Raw genomic sequence first — 26,028 nt, 5'->3', positions numbered from 1 at the left:
CTATCCCATTCCCCCACCCCTCTCCCCTCTGAGGCCCTCAGTTTGTTTCTCATAGTCCATAGTCTCTCATGCTTCATTCCCCCTTCTGATTACCTGCCCTTTCTTTATCCCTTTCTTCCCCTACCGATCTTCCCATTATGTTCCATAGATGAGAGAAATCATATGATAGTTGTCTTTCTCTGCTTGACTTATTTCACTTAGCATTATCTCCTCCAGTGTCAGTGGCAGACTTTGTGAATGGCATCCTGTGTAGCTGGACTTGGCAGTCCTGCCCCTGGTATGTATTGGATGCTGCCACAACCTTCTCTTGGCCCAAGGTTTAGCTTCATGAATCTCTAGCCCCAGCCCTATGCCAGACCTGGCTACCTCTTCAGGTGCCTGGCCTGTGATTCTTGAATAGCCATGGGTGCTTTGGTTTAGCTAGTTCCATGGTTGGCTGCCTGGTACATTCTGTTGCACCAAGACACCTGGGTCTAGCATGGATTCCTCAGGACTCTCTGTGGTCTGTGGTTTTCTGTAAGGTGTAATGAACAGACAGGTATTCTGGGTGGTGCCAGGAAGGCTTTGCCTGCGAGACATTTGGCCCTGGCTTCAGTTGATTTCATGTCCATGAAGAGTGGTTGATTTCATGGCTTCAGTAGTTTGCCCAGAGGATTCATTAGCTGTCCTCCCCAGAAAGCTTTGCTCAGCGTGGCTCATGACCTCATCCTCACGTGGAGCTGATCTCCCAGGAACGGGTTTCGCTTTCTGCAGAAGCATACCATGCCTTTGAAGGTATGATTGCTTGTGACGCCGTTTTATCTATTAGTCTTCCTCCCGCCGGTCCCACTCCTGCACTCGGCAGGTGTCCGCTGCAGGCATCTTGTGCATCCAGCACACGCCGGCCCTGAAAATCCTACACATATCCTTCCTTTGGTGCGGTGTGGCTTTTCATCCCAGAGGCTGTTGTGGGCTCTAGCATCTGGTCATATCATTTGTTTACTCTCCTAAGAGTGGCTGTCTTCTGGTTGTTGTTAGTTTGTCTTGATCCAGGCTTGGGAACAGAAGCAGAGACTCTAGCCCACTGTGGTTGCTCCTTGGGACCTTTGGGAGCAGAGGGAACCAGGGTGGACCCTGGGGTGGTAGAAGGAGCAGATGGAGTCACGGTCTCATCTCTGCCCCTTCACCAGGGGACCCCCGGCTAGTTCCTACTTCTTTCTCCTTTCTGAAAAGACCGGCTGGAGTATAAGGGACCTTAGGTCTTGCAAGGTCGAACCATCTGTGACTCTGCTTCTGGGAAAGGAACTTGCAAACTGCCGTATTTTTTTGGGTGCTTTACCTTGCATTGGCACTAAACGCCGTGTGCTTTACGGCCGAGGCTTGGGTTGGCCGACCATGAGAAAGACCTACTTTTTTCTTTCTATAACATAAATTTTAAAAGAATGCACATTAGAAATTCTGGCTGTGGGGCGCCTGGGTGGCACAGCGGTTAAGCATCTGCCTTCGGCTCAGGGAGTGATCCCGGCATTCTGGGATCGAGTCCCACATCAGGCTCTTCTGCTATGAGCCTGCTTCTTCCTCTCCCACTCCCCCTGCTTGTGTTCCCTCTCTCGCTGGCTGTCTCTATCTCTGTCGAATAAATAAATAAAGTCTTAAAAAAAAAAAAAAGAAATTCTGGCTGTAACTACAATTGAGATGCCTTTCCTTTCCCCAGGGTTCCCCATGCCTTGTTTTGCCAGCTCGAGGGCTCTGGAACCAGATGGCCTGGATCAAGCGCCATCTTGGCTCCTTCCTCACAGGGAGAGGCTGGGCTAGGTATTGAGGTGCTTGGAGCCTTAGTTTCTCTGTCTGTCAAATGGGGCTGCTATTAGGACCTAGTGCATAGGGTTGTTCTGGGGAATAAGTGTGTCCGTTCCTGAAAGTGTATACAACACCGTCTAGTACTTGGTGAGCCTTCGGGAAAAATTAGCTGCTATCATCACTATTATTACTGTAATTATTAATAACTACTCCTCCTGACGTCTTGCCAGGACCTCCATCACAGTGTGAAGACTTTAGGAACTGGAAGCTTCCTGCCTTTCATCCACCACTTGGTGTGGAAAGGAGCTAGTTCAAAGGCCAGCCTTTGTGGCCATCAGCTGGAAGGTCTGGGCTTGGGTTGTGCTCTCAGGAAGAGTCAGCAGGAGTGAGATTATGCTGAGTAAGCCCAAGGTTACCTCTTTTCCCATAAAAGCCCGGTGAGTAATTTTTAACAGCCACAAGGGAAGAAATGTCAGGTCTTCCCCAGCATTTGTTTGGCGACTGAGCACTAACGGAAACACACAGCCTCTGACTCATGGGGTCTTAGGAATCAGCCTGGAGCATTTGTTCCGTGCCTGGTGTGTGGGCTTCGCCTTGAGTGCCTGTGCTAACCTAATTTCGGGAACCAAGCGATGATCGGGATTCTGCATCCCATTGGGGTTAGCATAAAAGGTTGTTGTGGTCCCCAAGTGGTGATGGCTGCCATTGCCCTGGGGAGGTGTAGTGGATGGTGGCCCTTTTTCCATCCTTGATCTACTCCACCTGTGAGGCTGGAGTCCTGGGGAGGGTAAGCGCAAGGCAGGCCACACTGCAGAGCGGGGACTGGAGCCGGTCCTTGCTATTTGTGTAGTCCGGTGCTTTCGTTCGTTCTCCCCCCCCCCTTTTTTTCATACGTTGAAGGTACTACACACATAGAAAACTGTCCGTATAAGTGAGCAGCTTCATGAATTTTGCAAACCAGCTACACCGTGTATCCACCACCAAGAGCGGAGCTGCTCCCTAGAGCCACTCATGGGCTCCCCACTCCTTCCCTGCCTTTGGCCCCCCGGCCCTGCCCCTTCTTTCTCTTTCCACTCTCAGTGAGGACCCACTGTCCTCTCACGTGACCTCTTCCTGGGAGAAGGGGAACTGGGACTCTGGAAGGAGCTAAGCTGATTCCCAACTAGAAGATGAACTTTCTCCAGCAAGTTGAATGCTCTCAAATCCCTGTTCCATGAATGGCTTCCAGCCTGGTCCTCCCACACCGCTCCTGGCCAGCAGGATTTTTCTGGAATTTACTTCAATCCTATAATTCTCCTAGAAAGCTTCTCTGCCTCTCCCTCCAGCCTTCAGGTTAATGTGCAGAATGCTTGGCAGGGGAACCTGGCACTTAGCTTGCCCAGCCCTGCATGTGACTCCTTTTTCGCCTTCACCATGCCGCTTCCTGTCCCACCTCGCTGGAGATGGAGAGTCCCAGAACATAGGCGGGGCTCACTCTCAGGGCAGTACTTGCATAAGGTTTGCTCTACAAGTGCAAATACTCAGGAAGCCCTTGTTGAGATAGCTGGCCTCCCAGAGACCCCGTGGAGACGGCTTAGTCTGCGGGAGGTCTGGGCAGCTCCCAGCCTCTTCACTTACAACCCCCCACTGCTGGCCCCAGGCTGTCAGCTTCAGTTCACCCATTCCGTCCAGCCCCAGGAAACCCCTTTTTGTGTCTACAGACTTGCCTGTTCTGGACATTTCATATAAATGGAATCAAATGCGGTCTTTTGGGACTGGCTTCTTTCACTTAGCGTAACATTTTCAAGGTCTTCTCTTTCCTGTTCTAGACCTGCCCGACTGAGTTGTATACAGCACTTAGGTTCGAAATGGATCCTTAGACTTTCTGGGAATTAAAAGCACTGTAGCCACATAACTTGTTGGGGTAGGTGACAAGGTGCACTGCAGAGGCCCTGGGGTTGACGTTGTAATGGGTGGTTTTGAGTCCTGGCAAAGCCCCAACTGGTTGTGTGACCTTGAGCTAGTCACTTTGCCTCTTGGAGACTCGGTTTTTTCATCTATAAAATGGGAATAAAAATATAGTTGTTTACTCTGTAGACCACAGAGATTGCTTTGAGAGTCAAATCTAGCATTCTGTGTGATTGCAGCGTTTGAAAGCCAGAAAAACGGTGTATTTGTACACCGTGGTGGCTTGCTATGATTGCTCCCTAAAACATCCATGCTTGAGCAGCTGGGAAGTTTTGTGATCTTACGCGTTCTTACCCCAAGAATATCTGGTGTATAATCCAAGGGGAATGAAAACATTAGTCCACACAAAACTTGTATACAAATGTTCATAGTAGCGTTATTCGTAGTAGCCCCAAGGTGAAAACAGACCAGATACCCGTCACCTGATGAACAGATCAACAAATCGGTATATCCACACAGTGGAATGTTATTCAGCCGCGCGTCACAGCACGGGTGAACCTTGAAAACGTTACGCTAAGTGAAAGAAGCCAGTCCCAAAAGACCGCATTTGATTCCATTCATATGAAATGTCCACAGTAGGCAAGTCTGTAGAGACAAAAAGTAGTTTCCTGGGGCTGGAGGGAGTGGGTAAATGAACCTGATAACTAAAAGGTATGGGACTTTTTTTTTTTTTTAAGGTGATGAAAATGTCCTAAAATTAACTGTGCTGATGGTTACACAACTCTGTCAACATATTAAAATCACTGGCTTATAAGCTTTAAGTGGGTAGACTGCATAGTCTATGAAATCTCTCTCAATAAACCTGTTTCTTTTAAAACATCGTGCGAGGTGGGAGCTATGCCCGTCTTCCATTTTACAGATGAGGACTGAGGCTTTTGGAGGCAGAGTCACACGCGGGGCAGGCAGGATTCTACCCCGGGTCTCACCCCCTCTGGCTCCCATGCTTGTAACCTTTTCACAGGATTGGCCTTCACCTTACAGAGGAGGAAGAGGCCTAGAGAGGAGAGGGGCTTCCGGTGCTCTGTGTGGTCCTGCTTCTTCTATCGCAGTTTCCCTACCACTACAGGGAAGATTTCTGGAACAGTCTACTGGGCCTGAATTTCCCAATCCTGCCATGGAGCTTAGAGGTTAGGCTGTGCTTGGCTAGTGGCCTTTTAGCGGCTGGGTCCTGAGTACCATGAGGTGAGGCTATGCGCCAGGTCTGAGGTGGGTGGTGTCCTTGACTCACAAAAGCTCCTAATGTCGAGGATATAGTTTATTTTTTATTTTCTACTTTTGGTATCATATCTAAGGAACCGTTGTCTGATTCAGGGTACAGTGTGAAGATGGACTCCAGTGCTTTCTCCTAAGACGTCTGTAGTTTGAGCTCTCACCTCATAGGATTTTTATATTAAAGGACATGGTGCTTAAAAAAAATATTTTCCCAGCAGTGCGCGTGTAGCCAGCCGGTCCTAGGTGAATGGTGGCTGCTATTATTTAAAAATTATGGTGATGATTATTTTTATTTATTATCTTTTCCATAATCAATCTCTCGCTGTGTTTCCCATCTGGCTGGCTGCCTCTTGCTCCTTCTGGAAAGATAGTGTTGGTGTTTGAATCGGTCTCTGGCACAACTAGGGGTGTGTGGGATTGAAGAAAGGGAGGACCTGGTTACTTCAGCCCTTCCCTCCATTCTGTCCCCAATTTTTTTTGTTACAGGAAATTTAAAAATACTTGAGAGAATGCTGCAACACCTTCCCACGTACTGCCACCCGGCTTCACGAGTTAGCGACTTAATGACCACCCTGGTTTTCTCTCTGCCTCACCTACTTCTCTCACCATCCCCTGTGCCTGGTTACTTTGAAGCAAATTCCACGCGTCATATTTGATCTGTAAATCATTTCAGTATGCATCTCAAAAATGAATCACCACTTTCTAAAAATTGGCCTGCAGTGTTTTGGGAGTCGGCCAGAACGTCCGCTACCGCTGAGAATAGAGGGAGCGGGAACCGGGCGTGGGCACTTCTCTCGCTCCCCTGTAAGGAGCTGGCTGACTGGCTGCCGCTGGCATTGTGGGCTCTGCCAGGACCTGTCCATAGGGGTGCGCCCTGCAGCCTGGGCTGCCACGGGCTAGGGGATTGCATCGTGCTCCGGGCATCAGCGGGAGGGTTGACCCCAGCTAGAAGAGCCCTGTTGCTCACCCCAGGTGCAGGGCTGGCCTGCCCCACAGGCTGCTGCATGGGGCACGGCAGGATGAGCTCAGAGGCCTTGGGTCAGGTTTGGTGCCAAGACTCCACATATTGTCCAATCATGAGAATCCTCTTTGTTTTTCTATCTACCAACTCCTTTCACGTTCACATCTTGTTGCCCACAGCAGCTCCCTGAGATAGGTTTTATTTAAAATGCAGGGGTGCCTAGGTGGCTCAGTCAGTTAAGTGTCCGACTCTTGATTTTGGCTCAGGCCATGATCTCAGGATCAGTGGATCGAGCCTCGGGTCAGGTGTCCGTGCTTAGCGGGGAGTCTGCTTGAGATTCTCCCCCTTGCTCTCTCCCCCTCCCCCCACTCGTGTGCGTGCATGCTCTCTCTCTCTCTGATAGATAGATGAATCTTCAGAGAAAAAATGCACATTTTGCACACCAGGAAACAGACTCTCAGAGACAAATTGCAGTTTCTTTTTCACAGACAATAGGATGAGTGGAAGAGGCAGGATTTGAACTTGGGACTTCTGCCTGCATTTTCTGTTAGGTGAGCAAACCCTTGCGTCTCCCTGCTCAGTCCTGTCCCTAAATGGAACTGCAGAGGAAATGATATCTGTGGTGGTCATCCTGGTCCTCTCATTTGGCTCACATTCTCAGTGGGGGAAACATGAACTTCCCCCAGCCCAGCAGAGACGGCTCAGCGTCCCTCTTGGCATCATCCCTTGGGCCTCGGGGCTGGGGGCACCTGGCTGGCCTCTGCCCCTTTGTCCCCTCAGCAAACAGTCTGCGTTCTCTGGCCCTCCTCCTGGCCCTCTGACCAGGGCTGTCTGTCTCTGCTCTACCCCCTTTTCAGTCTGCTTCAAGCCGGGCTCCCCCTTGTTAACGTCCAGGCTCCCTTTGTAGGTGTTACGCGGCAGGCGCTCTAACGGAACATGTGTTTACCATTTGCCATGGAGACCGTTTGGACCTTTCTTCTTCTGAGTGGTGATAAAATGGTACAGGGCACTCACCCTTCCAGCAATTTGTTTGGTAATTCTAAGAGTCTTGTGAAAAATGCATGAGGCCTGTGGTACAATAGATAAGCTGAAAGGCTTGGAAGGAAATCCACTTGTGGATAGCGGGGCGATTGGAAAAACTCTTTCTTTGCCCTCCCTGTCCTTGTCCCAAAAGAGATCGTGTTTAGGAATAATTCTTCTGTTAATACGGATGCTTTCATCCCGGGTCAAAAGCTTGTTGGCGCCTGCTTGTCAGATATTTTCCCCCTTGGTTTCTTCTAACTTCTTTCCCTCATGAGTTTGGCTTAAATTCATGTCTTAATGATTCGAAGTTCTCTCTTTAAAGGTCACTGCCCTAACGCATAAAAGTGGAACCAGATCCAGCAACTACTCGGATACTCTTCTTGGGACTGGGGGGGATTTTCGAGGGGGAGGGAGGAGCATGCCTGGACTTTAGGGGACTCAGTTGCTGGGGGAGAGCTGGGCCAGCCCATCGAAGCGAGCATCTCTGATACTGCCTCCTTTCTGAAGGAAGGCAGCAAGTGTGTGTGCGTGCCGTTATCTGTAATGCTCTAGTCCCCATGTGTGACCCTGAAGGGTGCCTCCGTAAACACCGATCCTCTGTTTTTCACTTTAGGCTTTTAAGTCACAGATGAGGGAACTGAGGCCCAGAGAAACCAAGTGGCCTGCCCAGAGTGACCCTGGGAATTGATAACAGTGGGAGTCTGGGTTTCTTGAGTCCTGGGTCCTCACTCTTCCCTCTTCACCAGGCTGCTTCCTGGCGTGTTGGGGGAAGGGAGGAGGAGGGGGTGTGGGGACAGTTCAGTGCTCTCAGGTCATAACCCAGAACATGAATTCGTTGGCCAGGATTCTAGATCCAGTAGGGCAAAGCCTGGAAGGCTTTCATTGATCCGTGTGTCTTTAGTACTCTGCACGATGCCCTGACACTTGAATGACATGCAGTTTGTTGTGTGGATGACCTTTTAACATGAAGACAGTCATATGATTTCATACGTATGCGGGAATCTTGGTGTCTCACAGATGACATGCTCTCGTGGCAGTGTAGGCCTGGTTCAGAGGGAGGGTGTTGACAGGCTGATGGGGAGCCTGCCATGGAGAGATGCAGGCACTTACACGAGGCTGAGGCTGTAGAGAGGAGAGCTGGGCAGGGCCTCTGGCCTGAAGGCAGCTCTGGGTAAACCTTCCCTAAGGACACTTCGCAGCTTGTCTCCGTGGCCCCTGTGGATGGCAAACGTGGGCTTGCCCACATCAGTTGCCAGGCTTCTGTATAAGCAGGGAAGTGGGCCAGGCACTGAGCTGACTTGCTGACGGCTGCCTCTCTCAGGAGGAGGAGGAGGGTGGCTTCTTTTCTGTGTTTATGTCTGTAGGATGGGCGTGCAGGGAGAGGGGCCGAGAGCGTGTCCGTGCCACAGAGTTCGTGGGTGTGAGGATGGGAAGAAGGGCTCCCCATTGGCATGTACCGCCCACCCCTTAGGAACAGAGAAGTTTTTTCAAACATTCAAAGAAAAAGATACAAATGAGCCCAAAACCAGATACTCTGGTATGAAACACAAGGGGGGAGCAGATTTCAGAGGAGAAGGAGATATCAATCTCTGGCTTTGTGTTGAGAGCTCTTAAAAATGATTACTAGGAACCAAAATAGGTTCACTGAAAAAAAGAGTAATTCCAAATGGAGCTTTCCTGTTGTTGATAAGGCTGACTTGAAAAGAAGCATTGTGGCTTTTTTCTTGGCCTTTGCTGACCTTGCAGACTGATCTTGTAGACTGGGTGGGCAGGGGGATGAATTAAGCTGGTGTATTCATTCCCTGGGGTGGCCCTGACAAAATACCACAAACTGGGTGGCTTAAAACAACAGAGACTTTTTTCCTCTCACAGTTAAGGAGGCCAGAGGTCTGAAGTCAAGGTGTCTGCAGGGTAGGTTCCTTCTGGCGGTGCCGGGAGAGAATCTGTCCCATGCTGCTTTCCTGCCTTCTGGGGGTGGCCATGATCCTTGGCAGGCATGGCATGAGTCACTGTCTCTGTCTTCAGATGGCCTTCTCCGTGTGTGTCTCTGTCCAGATTGCCCCCATCCTAAAGACACCAGTCAATGGATTAGGGTGCATCCTAATCCCGTGTGGCCTCATTTTAGTTTGCTTCCATCTATAAAGACACCATTTCCAAATAAGGTCACACTCACAAGCACCAGGGCTTAGGGCTTGAACAGATCTGTTGAGGACGCAATTCAGCTCACAATAACAACAGCTGGTGAATGGCCTCCCTTCCACCCAGCCTTTCCTCTGAGCCCCTCTCTTGTTCCTCCAGCATTCCATATTTTTGTTCTTAGAATCACAGTGTTCTGGGGCCAGGGGGATGGTCGCATTTATTGCGTCTGCCTGCCGAGCTGCTCTGGCCCACCGATGTGGCTTGGGCTCCCGTAGTCACAGAGGTGGGGAGTGGCAGGGCCAGGATCCTTGTGTTTCTTTCCTAGAAGCATTTTGCCCAGTCTCTTGTTGACTTTTGTTAGAGACAGTCGTTTCTCGTTCCCCAGGTGCCTTAGCGTTATTTCCCCAAGGAGATCGTAACTTCCTTAAATGCTGATTTGGTCACAGTCCTGCTTGCGAGTTTGCAGCCTACCCGGAAGAAGCATGTTGCAGGGGGCACTTGAGGGCCAGGGGGCCGCCCTGTGGCGGGTTTCTCATCCTGCCTTCCACACCGACCCTCTCCTGAATCCCAGCCTGCCTTCCGCTCTCGCAAGCCCCGCCCCAGAGTCCTTATCCGTGCAGGGTGCTGGGCCACACTCTTTGAGTATCATCTACACGGGCAGCAGAGCTGGTTTTAGGCGAGGCTTTATCCGGGGGCCAAACGAGCTGACGGAAACCTGCTTGTGCTTCTTTTCTCAGCTGTGTTTTCTCACTCTGGCCTCCCTTTCTCAGTTTTGGCTTTGTCAGGCCTCTCCCTCAGATCTCAGGGTGACTGCGCCCAGCTGCCCGGTCTCCTCAGTGTGGGAGAGAATGGTCTTGTCCCCGCATTCCTAGCAAGAGCTCTGAGCCTGCATCTGATTGGACCGAGTCCGGTCACGTGCCGTCTTCTGAGCTAGTGGCCAGGGTGGAAGGTGCTGATTGGTGTAACCAGCGTCATGTGATCCTGGTGCTGCCGAGAGCGTGGAGGCAATCTCCCCAGACAGTGTGAAGTCCCAGACCGAAGTCAGGGCTGGTGGAAGGAGGGAAGAGACGGGGATGGGTGCCATGAGGGCGCGTGGGGTGGAATCTCGCCAAAACCTCGTTTCTGTCTCAGCCTCCCTCCTCCAACCGGAAGTGTTGTGTTTTCCTTTCAGGAATACATCGATGCGCACCCTGAGACCATTGTCCTGGACCCCCTTCCTGCCATCAGGACCCTGCTCGACCGCTCCAAGTCGTATGAGCTCATCCGGAAGATCGAGGCCTACATGAAAGGTACGGACACACGTGGCTTGGCCTCCGTGTCAGGTGGCCCACCTCTAACAGTGACGGCGTGGTCATTGCGTGGGGTGGGAAGAGGGGGTGTCTGATCTTTTTTAAACCCTTTGAGGCAGGAAAGAGTTGAATTCCCGGGGCGGGGCACATTGTTGGGCGGGCCGTTTTCTCTCCTCTGACCAGCAGAGTTAGGACATAAAAGTCTCAGGGTGCTCTTCGGGAGAGAGAGCGGCTGCAGCCACTTCGAGACGGTTTTGTTTTGTTGTCTTGAACCCACAGAGTGGTGATGAAGTGTCCCGATAACACAGTGGTGAGAGAGCACGAGTGTGTGTAGAATAGTGGAGCAGCGGGCAGGGGAGGGGAGTTATGTAACTGGGCAAAGGAGACAAACAGAGAGATTGAAGGGCCTTTAATCAAACACGTGGAGATGCGTAATGTGGCGGCTGGACCTCGTGGGGTATGCTCTGTTCCCGAGGGCGGGAACCCCCTGCTTAGCTGCGGGAGCTTGTCCTGCCAGCCACATCTTCTTGTCTCTGAGGACTCGTTCTCCCCCCCCCTCCCTGGGCTGGGCCGGTCTAGAGAAGTTGGACTGCCTTCCCAAGGTGTTTATTTATGTGAGAAGGGCTTTTTGGGAAAGATTCATGTTAACAGTAACCTAGTTCTCTTTGCCTGGTGCAGGCGTTCCCTGTTGAGAGTTCTTGTTTAATTTTGAGGGAAAGTGCTTTGCCTGTGTCCTGGGGTGGTGTGAAGAGTCATCTTAGGAGCAGGAGACGCAGCTCCCACTCCTGCCATCCACACCAGGAGTGTGGCCTACCTGGCCCCTGGCCTGGGTGGTGACTTGGCCTGCCTTTGTTTCATGTGATGGTGAGACCGGTGGGAAGAGTTTGGCTCGCCAGACCAGAAGCAGCCTGTCTACAAGGTTAAGCCTTCTTGCCTTCTCTCTTCCCGTGCTCATAAAAGCAGGTATGGTCATCCTCCCCATTTTGTAGACAGTAGTGAAGATGGAGAGGTTTAGCAGGTGGGCTGACATCACACAGCCTGGGGGTAGCAGAGACAGCATCCAGCCAGGTCTCTCCGACTCTGGCTGTTAGCTTGTAGCCCCTAAGCTTAACTTATGTGTCCATGGCCAGAGGGCCCTGGATCCAGCAAGCACCTGCTGTCATGGACTTTGGCCGGGAGAGTTGGTGAGTCCTTGCTTCCCTCCCTGAGGAAGAGCTGGGTGTTGGACCTGGCTGTCCTGGAAGAGGTCTCGAGGCCTGTTTTTGAGGGTGCCTGGCATTCAGCAGGTGGCATAAAGCATGGCCTTCCTGGGTGGCCCCCAAACGGCAGGACTTTTCAGCATGCCAGCATCCTTTAGCGTTTGGGCCAGGAATGGTCAGTGATGACATCAACTTCCCTTCCCTTTGCATTCTGTCCCCGGGTCCGACTAGAACCCTCAGATGAGAAGAAAGATCTGTAGAGATGTTCCAGCTAAACTTTGGTTCTGGAAAGGAAATCCGCCTGTTCTAGGAGTTGTGTGCGTTGGACACTGACTGTGTGTGAAGAGACAGGAGATAAATCCGATTCTGAGGAGAAGGGCTGATTAGTGGGAGGAGTTGCAGGTCAGCAGTCACATCTCATGTCCTCAAGTCCATGAGAAGAGTGATGTGTTCTGATGGGGTCAGGGAGGTCACCACTGAGAGGGTTTTTTCAGAGTAAAGAGCACAGGCTTTGAGGGGAGGCAGACTGAGGTCATATCTGAATCTGGGCTCTTGCTGCCATGTGGCCTCGGCCAAGTCCCTTGACCTAGTTCTGCCTGGTTTCTGTTAAGATGTGGATAAGAAGCGGTTTGTCCACAGGGTCTGTGGTTGAGATAACTGGGATGACATCCAATGAGCACTTAGCATGGGTCCTGGCTCATGGCGTCACCTGGGAGTGGCAGCTGCTGGCACAGCTCCCATTACGATGGAAGGGGCTGATCTTGGAGGCTCTCAATTTTCATGGGTAGAGAATCAGGGCTGGGGTCAAGGGTGACCCTGGACCTGGAGTAAGAGTGTGTGCAGTCAGGGAGCAGGGGACCGGTGATGGGTTGGACTGCAGTGTGCACAGGAAGGAAACAGGACTGTCCCTGGTGGGCAGGACTGCGGGGGGGGTGGGGGTGGGGGCAGCCTGGGCCTCCCAGATAGGGCAGTGGCGTGAGCAAAGTGGGAGATGGCTGCGGTGTGGGGTGTGTGTGCACATCTCGCAGACTATTGGGTCAGTGTGGGGGACTTTGTTCGTTGGCACCCAGTGAAGGTGTGTGAGCTGGTGAGTGAGGACATGAGCACACATTTTAGAGCGGTGCAGACATGGCCTGGAGACAGGTTCTAGTGGCCATTACTTATATCCTGTTGTAAGGGTGACCCACACTGACCCCCAGTGGGGAGAGAATCAGCCCCTACTCTGCTGGGTCCAAGAAACCTCAAACTCAGGTGTCATCAGCAGGTCGGGGATGGGGAAGCCCCCTCCCCTCCATCACAGGCAGGAACGTGTTGACCGAACCCTAACGGCAGGCTTGGTCCTAGGCCAGCAGGAATTGTTTTGTGGGTGGGCTGTGACCGCTGCGCCCTGGATTTTCCTTATCGTGCACACCGAGCCGGGCTGGAATGCTTCCAGGAGGGTGGGCAGAAGCTGGGATTTCCTGGAGCCTTTTCCTGACCCCCTCCCTACCCCCACGGCTGTTCTTATGGAAGCAGTGCTGCCTCTCACCTTCCATCCTCCCAGAGCCAGGGTTCCTCCTCCCTGCAGATGCAGAGAACCTTCTCTGGGAGGCACATCCCCAGCACTCCTCCCCCCCGTTCCTGCTATTCCTGGAGACAGCCCTGTTAAGCGTGCTGTGAATGGCCATAATTACCCTGTAAGTTCCCCAGACAGAGCAGTCCAAGTGACACTGCTTTTGCATTGAAAGAAGGGGCTTGCTGGAGACTTCCTCGGGATGTCTGTCTTTCCTGCCAAGGTGGCTCTGCCTGCCTCGGAGAGCCTGGGCAGCCGCAGAGACAGGCCAGGGGAGGCTGTTGCGGGGAGGTGTCCAGGGCTCCCTGCTCTGCAGTGGGGGTGGCGGTCTCCCAGGAATAGTGGCGGAGCACTTAGAGCAGGGGTCCATGCTCTGTCTCCGTGCAGAGCGTCGGCTGTGGAGACAGGTGAGGGCTGCTGCCTGGAGCCCCCAGCTTCCCATCTGAGTACCTTGGCACCTTCTGGGTTCTGTGCTCCCGGAGTTCATCCTCTTCTAGTTCGGAGCCTGGAGGGGAGGCAGGGTTCTTTCCCTGCCTCAGACCCGTCAGTCTCAAACCTGCCCGTTTGCTTAACACTAAGGTTGCTGTGGCAACAGAGGCCTGAAATAGCAGTGGCTTAAATGAGATAGAACTTCATTTCTCTCTCATGGAAAAGCCCGGAGGAAGGACCCAGACTTCTTCCCTGCTGATGGTTCTGTGATGTGAGCCTCCTGGTCCACGGTGGTGCTGCTGAAACTCCATCCATCACATCCAGGGTCTGGACATAAGGGTTGGGAGGGGCTGACGGAAAGGGAGCAAGGGGACGTAGCCCTAGTTATCTTTTAAGCAAAGGCTCTGAAAGCCACACAACACTGTTCAGTCCACACATCATTGGCCAGGACTGAGTCCCATAGTGAGCTGCAAGGGAGTTGGGGAATGTGGGCTCTGTTCTGGGTAGCCACGTGCCCAGGTAAAATTTGGGAGCTTTGTCACCATGGAAGAAGGGGGAGGAGTTTTGAGGGACAGCTGGTTGTTGGCCACCTCACTCTCCGAGAAGTGGGTTGCTGCCTGGGGAATCCCATGAGTGAATATTCTCCTCTTAGAAGGACCATTCCTCCTCCAGCTGGCTGGGGGCTGTGGCCTCAGCCTGTGACCTTAGCAGTAAGTCCCTTCCACACAGCAGCTCAAAGCAGTGTGAGGTCACTAGGCTTGCAGAGTGACCCACCCCAGAGCGTTGGGGCCACAGGGTTCTCTCGTAGATGACTGTTCCTGGGTGGGGCTGCACCCACACCCCTTAGCCAGAGGCACAGATGGCACTGAACCTGGATCCAGTTCAAACCAAGGGCAGGAACCTCCCAGAAATGGAACATTGCCTGGTACAGGCATGGCGGGGCCAGGGGGTGGGGGAGGCTGGGTCAACAAGTCATGATTGCCGAGCACGCATCTGTGGGCCTTTTCTTTCCCTGCCACCTGCTTTGCTGCACAGGGCCAGGAGTTTGAGATGGAAGCCCCGAGATCAAGGTCTGGCTCTGCCACCCCAGGCCGAACGACTCTGGGCAAGGCTGATCCTGATCACGCTGATGAGGCTGGATCCTGAATTGGCCAAAAAGATACGAGAGAAAGCCGTGCTGTGGTTGGAGGACACAGGCTGGTCGTCTTGGCCCTGGGGGTGGAGGTGGGGTTGGGCAGTGGCTGATGGAGGGTATCAGACCACAGGACAGAGGGCTCGAGAGACCCTTCAGGGCTGATGACAGCAGTGGGTGATGAGTGACATGTGCTCTGGAGGTGATAGATGGCCATCGGGATGCCAGGCCTCCCTGGGGAGGGAGGTACACACCACGGATGGGAGCATTTCTGCCTGTGGTTTTATGGGAATTTAATCAGGGCTCATCTTGAAGGCTGCTGGGAAGCTGGATTGAAAAATGGGAATAATCTAGATAGCAAGCGAAGAGAAAGGAACATTCCTCAGAGCCTGGAGGACGAATTCCCCACAGAGCCTCTGTCGGTTGAGGACTGCAGGGTGTGAGAGCTGTGGTGGAGCTGGGGGGCGGCGGCTGTTCCCCTTTGGTGCATGGCACAGGCCTGTGGGTGGGAAAGGAGAGGCCAGGGAGGGGGGCGTGGAGTCACGGCTTGGTCCTCAGATCTGCCTGTGTCCCCTGTGTCGTGTGGCCTGAGCAGGTCACTTTCCTGTCTGAGCTTGCTTTGTCAGCACGAGGAGCGGGGCGGGGGGGGGGGGGGCACTGATTGCATGCCAGGCACTATTGGGAGCACAGGACATGTGTGAGCTGATTTCGTCCTCACTGCGGGCTGTGAGAAAGGTTCCACCCTGGAGCACCCGAGTTTGTCCTTTCAGGCCGCAGAGCTACTTAAGGGGCAGAGCTGGGATTTGAACCCAGCGCTGTCCATTTGCGTGCTTAGCTGGTGGCTCCTAAACCCCTGGGTGTTGTGCCTCCTCCACCCCCACCGTCCCTGACAGCAGGGACCCACTGAGGTCGAAGCCTGGACGGATGTAGAGTGGGGCTCTGATTCCCTGGGGGCAAGTGCGCAGGCGCTGCCAGCTGGTGCACTCTGGGGCGCCCTCTGGTGTTCAGGAGGCGACACTGACCATAGAAGGTCCCTGGGGTTCCCTAGACAGAGAATTAGCAGCTCTGCCGCTAATGTCACGGAGTCTCTGCCCCCTAGAGTTACTGAGGAAATAGGAATCCTGTCTGTTCCATTGAAGAGCAGCCATACGTGTGGTGGTGGACAAGAACAGGCTTTGGGACTGACAGACCTGGGCTCAGCGCTCAGTGCCTCTAATTTGGCGTGGACGATCACTGGGTCTCTCTGAGTCGTTGGCTCATCTGTCCCCGGGGGGTGGCCATCTCCTCCATGGGCCGCGGTGTACAGGAGGTCTGCCCCTATTCGTGGCAGCAGGTGTGGCCGAAAATTAGGTAGTGCAGGTGGTCGGTTCCCTCTCCGTGGTCCTGCTGGGTGCCCGGGTTCTAGGTGGGAGGCGTGTGGCAGAAGCTGGGGGTGGGTAGCGGGGCCTGGAGTCGTGGAAGACGAGGAGGACAGGAGTGAACGCACCCCAAGGACTGTTGCTCGCAAGTCAGCCAGCTTCCAGCCTGACTTTGTGCGGGAGGCTGGAGTTTTGGATCAGCCTGCCAAGAAAATGCTTCATACCTATCGAGTGGGTTTCTAGAGAGGTCTCGTGGTGCCTGCCTGCCTGTGTTTCCCTTGAGTGTCAGCCGGTCCAACCCACCATGCTGAGGCCGAGGGGACAGGGCACAAGCCAGGCCCAGACGAACTCCCAGAGCAGGTGGCCGTGTGGGTGACACAGCCTCTACAAGCTGAGGTAGGGATGGGGCTTTGGGGTGTGGGGGAGAAACACTGTCCACATTCCCAGTGACCCGGGTAGAGACCCTGAGTTCGGACGGAGGCGGGGGTCTGCCGAGCAGGACAGTGGGTTGAGCGTCCTCTCTGGGCCAGACTGAGGTAGGCTGGTTCCCAGCGTCCCGTGCCATCTGGGCCTAAACCCTGGCTCTGCCCAGGCGTTTTGTCGCCTGCCAAGAGGAGGTAGAATCCCTCCCCTGGGGAGCAATTCTGGCCCTGGCTGGGCAGCTCCTGCTCACCTTGTGGTGAGTCCTCCTAGCACAGCTGTGCTCTTCCCCCGTTTCAGACAAGAAAGTGGAGCTTGTGAGAAGTAAAGCTTTCAGAGCTGCCAGGTCTTCACCTCGAGCCCTGTGTTGACTCCAAAACTGAGCCTCCTTTCTACACAGCTGCGTTTTGCAGCAAATTCTCTGAATCCCACCTGTCTCCGTGCCCTCTGCTGACCCTGGGTGGGGTCTGCTCCTGTCCCTGGCTCCAGGTCAGAGGCCACACGGGCTGCATGGGCATGGGGCCAGGGTTCCCCTCTGCTGCTATGCAGGCGTCCTGCCCTGTAGGGACTCTGCATCTCTCCCTTCCCCACCCACCTCCCTACCCACTCATCCTCAGCCTGCCCCCCCCCCAGGGACCCACGAATCCTGAGAATGTTTGGCCCTGCTGGCCAGACTCACAGTAGAGACTGAAGAGCCCAGAGCACAGGGAGGACATCCCACAGGCTCACATCTGCTCACTGCCGGTCCCCTCTCCTGCTCCCCACAGGCCTAGGCCTGCTCAGTCTCTTCCAGCCAGAGAGCTGGTTCCTTGGCATCTCCCCGCCCTGGCCTACCTGCGGTGGGGAGATGAGAGGCACCTTGCGGAACGAGCAGACCCCAGCCTGCTCTTCAGCAGCCGCCATCCTGATGTACTCCTGCCTTCCAGAAGGCCGAGGGCAGTCCCCAGAGGGCAGTGGCCTCTCTTCCCAGGGGACACAGCTTCAGCTTTTTGCCTTAAAGTTCTCAAGGTCCAGGCCTCCTAGTGCCGAGGCCCACTCCCAGTCCTGCCAGGTTAGAGATAGGGCGATGCAGTGACTCCTTCCGGGGAGAGGGTGCAAGTGTCCCCTTGCTCCCTGTTTTCTAGAGTTATGCTGGAAGCCAGTGTCCCAAAGCTGGGATGTTCTGACCAAACGCCAGCAGTTCGGCGCTTGGCTCCCCACTCCCCACCATGCTGCCATGGTATGCCCAATAGGGGTGCCCCCTCCACGCTAGTGCTGACCCTTTCTCTTTGGCAGCCCTCAGCCAGATTCCTCACTTCCTCTGCCACGGCCCAGGGCACAGGATTGGAGGCTCCAAGGAGAGATTGAGGGAATGAAGTGAATTCTCATGGTGACTGGTTGCAGTCCCCAAGGAGACTCGGGTCCCTCCTTGGAAAGAACTTTCCTATTTGCACTCTAGAGCTTCTCACTGGGCCTTCTGAGCCTCGGGACTAGAGCAGGAGGACCGGTGCCTTCTGTCCACAGGTGCCTCCCTCTGGCTCCATCCAGCTCAGTGTCTCTGCAGAGCTACCGGGCTTCTTGCTCGTCTACTGGGAAGCCCTGTCTCCTCCTGACCCACAGACACACCCCTCCACCCCTCCTGAGTGACCCCAGCAGACTCTGATGGCTCCTCCAGGCCAGTCCTTTCTTCCCTGCAAATGCAGGGCTGCCGCAGGGCCAGTTGGTAAATCAGACACTATTTGTCTTTGAGGCCCTAGCTCCCTTTTCCGGAGTTTTTTCCCCCTTGTTGTAATGACAATGTCTCCAGACTTGAGATTCCCAGGAGCCAGTCCCCTGCTTCCCCCATCACACTCAGAGTCTCCCACGTCCCATGTAAGAAATCTCAGCGGCTCTCCCCTGGGACATAGCAGGGCAGACGGATACTCAAAACATACTTGTTGGTCAGGTTGATCAGAAAGTGTCACACACCAGTCATTTACACTTTAGTGTGAATTTAGGGCCCACTTAGTGTCTTTCCAGCTGAAAGAGATCTTGAGCTCTCAGTGCCTCCAAAACTTCTCTTCTCCGTATCTTGAAAGATGAGGAAAGGAGGCCCAGAGGGGCTGTAGGACTGACCCAGCACCCCTCAATGTCTTCTGATTCTCAGTTCAGTGCTCTTTCCACGGGACCCACCCCTCTCTGGCAGTCTTCCCAGAAGCATTACAAGTCACAGTGCCTGGGTTCAGGTGCTTTCCTGACCCCTCACTGCGTGCATTTAAGCAAGTTATTTAACTGTACCAAGCCTCAGTTTTCCTCTCTATAAAGTGGAGATAACGATAGTAGCACCTTCCTCTTAGGGTGGCTGTAGGGATTAAATGTGGTTGTGCATTTAAGGTACAAATACTCGGCGGATGGTAATTGTCCCAGGTGACCCTGCATTGTCGGTTTCACACCACACCTGCTGTTCCATGACCCTAGTAGTCTTGGGTTCCTGCACTTCTGTTCAGTGCTGGATTTGTGATGGCTTCCTGGACTTGTGGGCCTCGTGACCCCCAGAAGACCAGGCCCCGTGTTCTCCTCTCTGTCCATCCTCCCCAAACACCCAGCCCCATGTTTGTAATTGCATGACCTGGATTTATGTCCCCAAACGAGACTCTTCAGGGTGACCCCTCATGTAGCACACACAGGGCACTTGTCTTGTCCTTGATGGCTTTTTCACTTGTATTAGAGTTTAATAATAAAGTTCTCGTTATACACTTTTTAGTGTAGTTGTTTATTTTTAAGTAATTTTAGATTTAGCAAAAAAGTTGGAAACATTGGTCTGTAGAGTTCTCTTATACCCTTACACCCTTCCCATGGCTGCGTCTTGAGTTAACATTTCCCGTGACCACGATACAGTTCTCCGAACCAGGGAATTCCCATCAGCAGCGGTACTGTCATTCACGGTGTTCCCAGCTTCCCCACTGCGACCCTTCTTCTGGTTGTCCTTCTCTGTGGCCGCCTCACATCTGGGACAAGGCCTCAGGCTGTTTCTCTATCACGACCATGACACTTCGGAAGGTCCCTGCCTCAGTTTGGCCTTCTGGGATGTTCCCCAGTGTTACCGGATTGGGTTGATAGTTACGCATTTTGGGCAGGAATGCCACACCAGCAATGCTTTTTCCTCCTTTGCACTTCCTGTGTGTCAGGAGGGCATGACCTGGAGATGGCTTCTATCTGGTTAACCAGTCATTTGGTCGGAATGCTGTCCCGTTTCTCCACTGTTCATGTCTATTTTTCTCTTTGTAATTGGCAATTATCTTTTAAGGAGATCCTTTGCAGATATCCTGTTTCTCATCATTCTTTTGCCTGGTAATTTAGCCTCCATTGATGTTTCTTGATGACAGGAGTTGCTATGGTGGTATTTGCCAAAGGGTCGTTGTATTGAATTTAAAAAAGTAAGCGTGCCCCTCTTCAAACCCAGACTTTTGCAGACATCCATAGGAGGGCACTTCGCTGAGCCCTAGCATCGTCTCATTTGTAAGTAAAGGGAAAGGCAAAGATGAGAATTAAGAAGGAGAAAGAAAGGGGGATCGTGTTGGAGAAGGTTCTTTGCTGCAGGACTTCTCAGAGCCGTTAGCATGCTAATGTGAATCTTGAGTCTTCTAGAGGGTGGTGTACTGAATTTTACCACTGATGGGAAGACACGTTGATAGTTTATATCGCACTAATAAGGGGGAAAGTGTAATTAAAATGTGATACACCGTCAATGATGAGACACATCTCAGCCTCAGAGATGGAAAATGAAAAACCACATGTCTTAGAATCAATGGAACATGGCAGTATTTGATTTTTTCCACCTCATCGGTCATAGGTCCTCTGCTTCCTCCTCGTAGGGCTTCTGGCGAGAGCCTTGCTCCACCCAACACACTTCAGGAATTCCCAGACTCAGTGCGCTCACCTCCAACTGTGCACAGATCTGACCTTGAATTCCCTCCATCAACAGGCAGGGCCCTGATGGTTGGTGACTCATATCCCAGAGGCAGCTGCTTTTAACAGTGTGGAACCCGTCTTTCTAGACCCTTCTCATACACGTACAAATATATATTTATGTACTTAAAAAAAATAGAAGCAGGATTGTATTACATGTGTTCTCATAAAACTTGTCTTTTCCCCAACTTAATATCTATCTTTTCTCTTTTCATGGCCCATAAAAGAAGAGGGAGCTAGGTCTGCATGGCTGTTTTTGGTGACAACATAATGTTTTAGCATGCGATTGAAAGAATCATAATGTACTCAATTTTATTGAGCTCATAAGGTCACTCCAGTTTGTTTCTGTTAACTGGGCTGTAGTAGGCATAGATCTTTGCACGTTTCTGTAAAATTAATCCCTAGAAGTGGAATTTCTCGGTCAGAGAATATATGTATATATATATATGTATGTATATGTATACGTATATATGTATATGTATATATATGTGTGTATATATATATATATATATATATATATATTTTTTTTTTTTTTGACAGAGAGAGAGACAGCCAGCGAGAGAGGGAACACAGGCAGGGGGAGTGGGAGAGGAAGAACCAGGCTCCCAGCGGAGGAGCCTGATGTGGGGCTCCATCCCAGGACTCTGGGATCACGCCCTGAGCAGAAGGCAGATGCTTAACGTCAGTCAGAGATTTTTATAAACATTTCTCACATGGGCAGGTACTGCTGGGTTGTTGTTCAGAATGTTTGAGCAGATTTCACTCCTCTGTGCCTATCTGCCAGGGAAATGATACCTATCTTAATTTGCATATCTTCTGTCCTCGGCCACATGGTTGGCCCTTTGCATGTCTGTCTGCGAATTTCTTCCTGTCATTTGCCCACTTTTCTGTTGGGTTGTTGGTCTTTCTCTTATCGATTGGTTAGTGCCCTTTTGGAATTAAGGAAGTTGTCTCCTTGTTTAAAATACAGACTGTGTTTCATCGATGGAAGCCTCCATCTTTGCACTGGAGCCAAGCTGGCATTTTCTCTTCTGCTTTTAGAATATGTACTGTCAGAGAGAGCACTTTAAACATTATTTTTGAAACGTCTTGAGAACAAAAAAGACTGCTGCCTTTTGGGAGTTGGAGCTGAGAGGGGGCAGTGAGTGTCTGCCTTGGTCCGGAAGGGGCCGTAGATCACTGGACACAGCTGCCATGGAGTTAATCCACACCGCCCGCAGCCGTTTGCATCAGCTGGAACAGGGCTCAGGAATGTCCGTGTCGCTGCCCGGGCCCGTGTCTGGCTCCTCCGCTCCTGGCCTTTTGGAACACCCGCGTGCACCCGGCGCCCTGGGCTTTGGAGATGGAACAGGTCAGCAGCTAAGTCCGACGGGAGAATATGGTCATCCAGCCGACCAGGGCAGCGTCAGACCAGGATTGTCAGATCTGTGGCCTTTCTTCCCCTCTGTCCCTGCCCCAGAGCAGCCCCCTCCCTCAAATTTGGGCTGATTGCACATCGTCCAGTGTCGTGTCCCCCCCTCCCCCCCGACAGTTCCCCTGTAGCCAGAGAGCCTGGGATCAAGCTCCTGGTGGGGCGGTGGCAGCTGCAGCAAGGCCATCAGGCCCCTCTGAGCCTCCAGGGGGCAGGATAGGGGCTGCAGCCGCTGGTGAAATGTGCCCTCCGCCCACTGTCTCCAATGACACAGTCAAGTTAGGGACCCCTGTCAGACCCGCCGCCCCCACCCCCCCTTTGGAGAAGACGCTGCCAAGGGACTTTTCACTGCGGCCTCAGAGGGCTCTGACCATGGCCGAGAACACCGTCAGGCCTGCGTACATTTTGTCTGTCATGTTTTCTCTGCCCGGTGCTGACACCGCCGTTTCTCTGGCCCTGCCGGGGACCGATAGCACAGATCTGACCTTGTGTTCTGAGCACGAGGAAGCTGCCTGGGAGCTGTGCGCTCTGCCGAGAGGACAGTGGGGCCCTCTGGGGGATGGCCTGGATGGTGGCTGCTGATCTGCTCTCAGAGTCCCGGTTCTGACCCGGTGGACAGGTGGACGAGAAGGCTCCGTGTCCTTTGGTGCTTGGTGTCAAGAGCACTATCTCTGGGGCAGGAAAAAGCAAGCGTGTCACTCTTCTGTGTCCACTTTCTTTTCTTCCTGTCCCCCCGGGGGCCTTGTCGGGCCATGCAGAGCAGTGCTGGGCTCACCAAGGTGATCTTGGTCTTCTTAAAATGGCAGGCCTTCAAGTAACGATGCCAGTAATGGTGGTGGAATCTGCCATTTAGGACCTGTGATGAGCCAGTTTCTGTTGTGTTTTGTATGTTCGTTCATTTGGTGCTGGCAGCAGCTCCGTGGACAGGACTGAGGACTGTTCTTATCCCCATTTTACAGACCGGGAAACTGAGGCACTTTCTCTAGGTCGCACATACCCAGGCAGCCTGGAGTGTCTTCCCACACAATGTTGGGGAAGTACAGCCAGCTTGCCCCCTCTTGTCTCCTGGTCTCTGAGATGGGAGTGAGAACCTTCTCCAGCTCCTTCTGGGCCCAGAGTCCTTTAGCGGGACTGAGGCGAGGATGGGAGTGAGGCTTCACCTGGCTCCACAGCCGTGCTTCTCCATGAGGCTGAGCCGCCTCACCACAGCCAGGCTGCCTGCGTGGAGGCCTTGCTCTGCCACCTGCAAGCCTGTGGCCTGGAGGACAGAGCTGAACTTCCAGGGCCTCGCTGTCCTGCCATGCACAGTGGACGGGACAGTAGTAATCTAGGCATAGAATTGCCAGAAGACCATGCTCATGGATCGGAAGAATTAACATAGTTAAAATGTCCATGCTACCCAGAGCAATCTACACTTTCAATGCTATCCCGATCAAAATACCGAGGACATTTTTCAAAGAACTAGAACAAACAGTCCTTAAATTTGTATGGAACCAGAAAAGGCCCCGAATCTCCAAGGAACTGTTGAAAAGGAAAAACAAAGCTGGGGGCATCACAATGCCGGATTTCGAGCTGTACTACAAAGCTGTGATCACAAAGACAGCATGGTACTGGCACAAAAACAGACACATAGACCAATGGAACAGAATAGAGAGCCCAGAAATGGACCCTCGGCTCTTTGGGCAACTAATATTTGATAAAGCAGGAAAAAACATCCGGTGGGAAAAAGACAGTCTCTTCAATAAATGGTGCTGGGAAAATTGGACAGCTACATGCAAGAGAATGAAACTTGACCACTATCTCACACCATACACAAAAATAAACTCCAAATGGATGAAAGACCTCCATGTGAGACAAGAATCCATCAAAATTCTAGAGGAGAACATAAGCAACAACCTCTACGACATCGGCCAAAGCAACCTTTTTCATGACACATCCCCAAAGGCAAGAGAAACAAAAGATAAAATGAATTTATGGGACTTCATCAAGATTAAAAGTTTCTGCACAGCCAAGGAAACAGTCAGAAAAACTAAGAGGCAGCCCATGGAATGGGAGAAGATGTTTGCAAATGACACTACAGATAAAGGACTGGTATCCAAGATCTACAAAGAACTTCTCAAACTCAATACATGAGAAACAAATAAACAAATCAAAAAATGGGCAGAAGATATGAACAGACACTTTTCCAATGAAGACATACAAATGGCTAACAGACACATGAAAAAATGTTCAAAATCATTAGCCATCAAGGAAATTCAAATCAAAACCACACTGAGATACCACCTTACGCCAGTTAGAATGGCAAAAATAGACAAGGCAAGAGACAACAATTATTGGAGAGGATGTGGAGAAAGGGGATCCCTCCTACATTGTTGGTGGGAATGCGAGTTGGTACAGCCACTCTGGAAAACAGTGTGGAGGTCCCTTAAAAAGTTAAAAATTGAGCTACCCTATGATCCAGCCATTGCACTACTGGGTATTTACCCCAAAGATACAAACGTAGTGAAGAGAAGGGCCATATGCACCCCAGTGTTCATAGCAGCAATGTCCACAATAGCTAAATTGTGGAAGGAGCCGAGATGCCCTTCAACAGATGACTGGATTAAGAAGTTGTGGTCCATATATACAATGGAATATTACTCAGCTATCAGAAAGAACGAGTTCTCAACATTTGCTACAACATGGACAGCACTGGAGGAGATAATGCTAAGTGAAATAAGTCAAGCAGAGAAAGACAACTATCATATGATTTCTCTCATCTATGGAACATAAGAACTAGGATGATCAGTAGGGGAAGAAAGGGATAAAGAAAGGGGGGGTAATCAGAAGGGGGAATGAAACATGAGAGACTATGGACTATGAGAAACAAACTGAGGACTTCAGAGGGGAGGGGGGTGGGGGAATGGGATAGACCGGTGATGGGTAGTAAGGAGGGCACGTATTGCATGGTGCACTGGGTGTTATACACAACTAATGAATCATCGAGCCTTACATCGGAAACCGGGGATGTACTGTATGGTGACTAACATAATATAATAAAAAATCATTAAAAAAAAAAAAAAAAGAATTGCCAGAAGAATCCTGCGGGTTGAGGCCAGCAGGTGTTTGCAGTGATCCTGCCTGCCCACGTCCACCCCTTCGTGGAAGCAGCCATGTTGTCAGCCTGCACAGCGTTCCACAGAGCATAGCCCGCGGGGCAGGCCTGCAATGTTCTCCGCTTTAGGACGGGCGCCGTGTGTACTGAGGTAGTCCCCCAGTCCCATCAGGGGTGACTGGGTGCCAGTGGTGGGAGGCACATGCTGGGGCAGGAGCCCAGAGCTGGGAGCTTGTGTGAGAGACTGAGTGAAGCCTATTTCATCCAGAGCTTGGGAGTGGGGTGTGGTGGGATGTATTGGCAGGGCCTCCACCTGCCAAGCCTCCCTCACCCCTGCCTCACTCTCTGCTCCCTGTGAGCAGTCAAGAGACGGTGTGAGGCCCATCCACTCTGAGGAAGTGCCACTTCTCCTCTCACTTCTCCTCCCTCCCCCCGCTCCCCTCAGGGGCATTCTGGGGAGGAATACCATCCAGGCCTGGCCCTGTGCCCGTTGGCCTCCCGGTCCCTGCCTGGTCTGTGGTCGGGGACCTGGGTAGAAGGAGCTCTGGGGCGCCTGGGTGGCACAGCGGTTGAGCGTCTGCCTTTGGCTCAGGGCGTGATCCCGGCGTTATGGGATCGAGCCCCACATCAGGCTCTTCCACTGTGAGCCAGCTTCTTCCTCTCCCACTCCCCCTGCTTGTGTTCCCTCTCTCGCTGGCTGTCTCTATCTCTGTCAAATAAATAAATAAAATCTTAAAAAAAAAAAAAAAGAAAAGAAAAGAAAAGAAAAGAAGGAGCTCTGGCTGGCTTTCCCTCACACTCACTGTCCTCACGGGCCCTTTGAGGTGTCAGGCCCTTCCGTCGGCTGCTCTGCGTGGACTGCACGGATGGCCAGCTCCCAGTCCTGCCTGGGGAGGGCTTGCCCCAGGCTGCCTTTCAGGAACCTGGTTTCCTGCAGGCCGCTCCCTATCAGCCTTGATGGCCCTCCGGCCCCATTTGAGCTCCTCAGTGCCTAAGCCGTGTGAGTGGGCCCTGCTTCCTCTCTTATCCCAGAGAGGGTGCCTGAAAAGGGCACCTGTGTCCTAGGCTCAACAGTCATGAGACAGTCCTAGCTCCTGAGGAGCCCTCAGCCCCATCGTAGGTTCAGCGTGGACCCCCAGGGTGTTGGCTGGACCTC

At 52.4% G+C, this 26,028-nt stretch overlaps 1 protein-coding gene across 3 annotated transcripts in view; it reads left to right on the top strand.

The window, feature by feature from the left end:
• Positions 1–26,028, top strand: part of ITPK1 (inositol-tetrakisphosphate 1-kinase) — a 169,408-nt gene that overhangs the window by 109,953 nt on the left and 33,427 nt on the right. For all 3 annotated transcript variants that reach the window (XM_045807579.2, XM_045807576.2, XM_045807578.2), the window contains one exon: positions 10,233–10,350. In XM_045807579.2, the coding sequence (XP_045663535.1) occupies positions 10,233–10,350 (118 nt within the window). The remainder of the gene's footprint in view (positions 1–10,232; positions 10,351–26,028) is intronic.

The sequence above is a fragment of the Ursus americanus genome, chromosome 26 (genome assembly GCF_024610735.1).
Source record: "Ursus americanus isolate L20-20 chromosome 26, mUrsAme1.1.p, whole genome shotgun sequence".
Taxonomy (NCBI): Eukaryota; Metazoa; Chordata; class Mammalia; order Carnivora; family Ursidae; genus Ursus; species Ursus americanus.
This window is presented reverse-complemented; position numbering and strand designations above follow the sequence as displayed.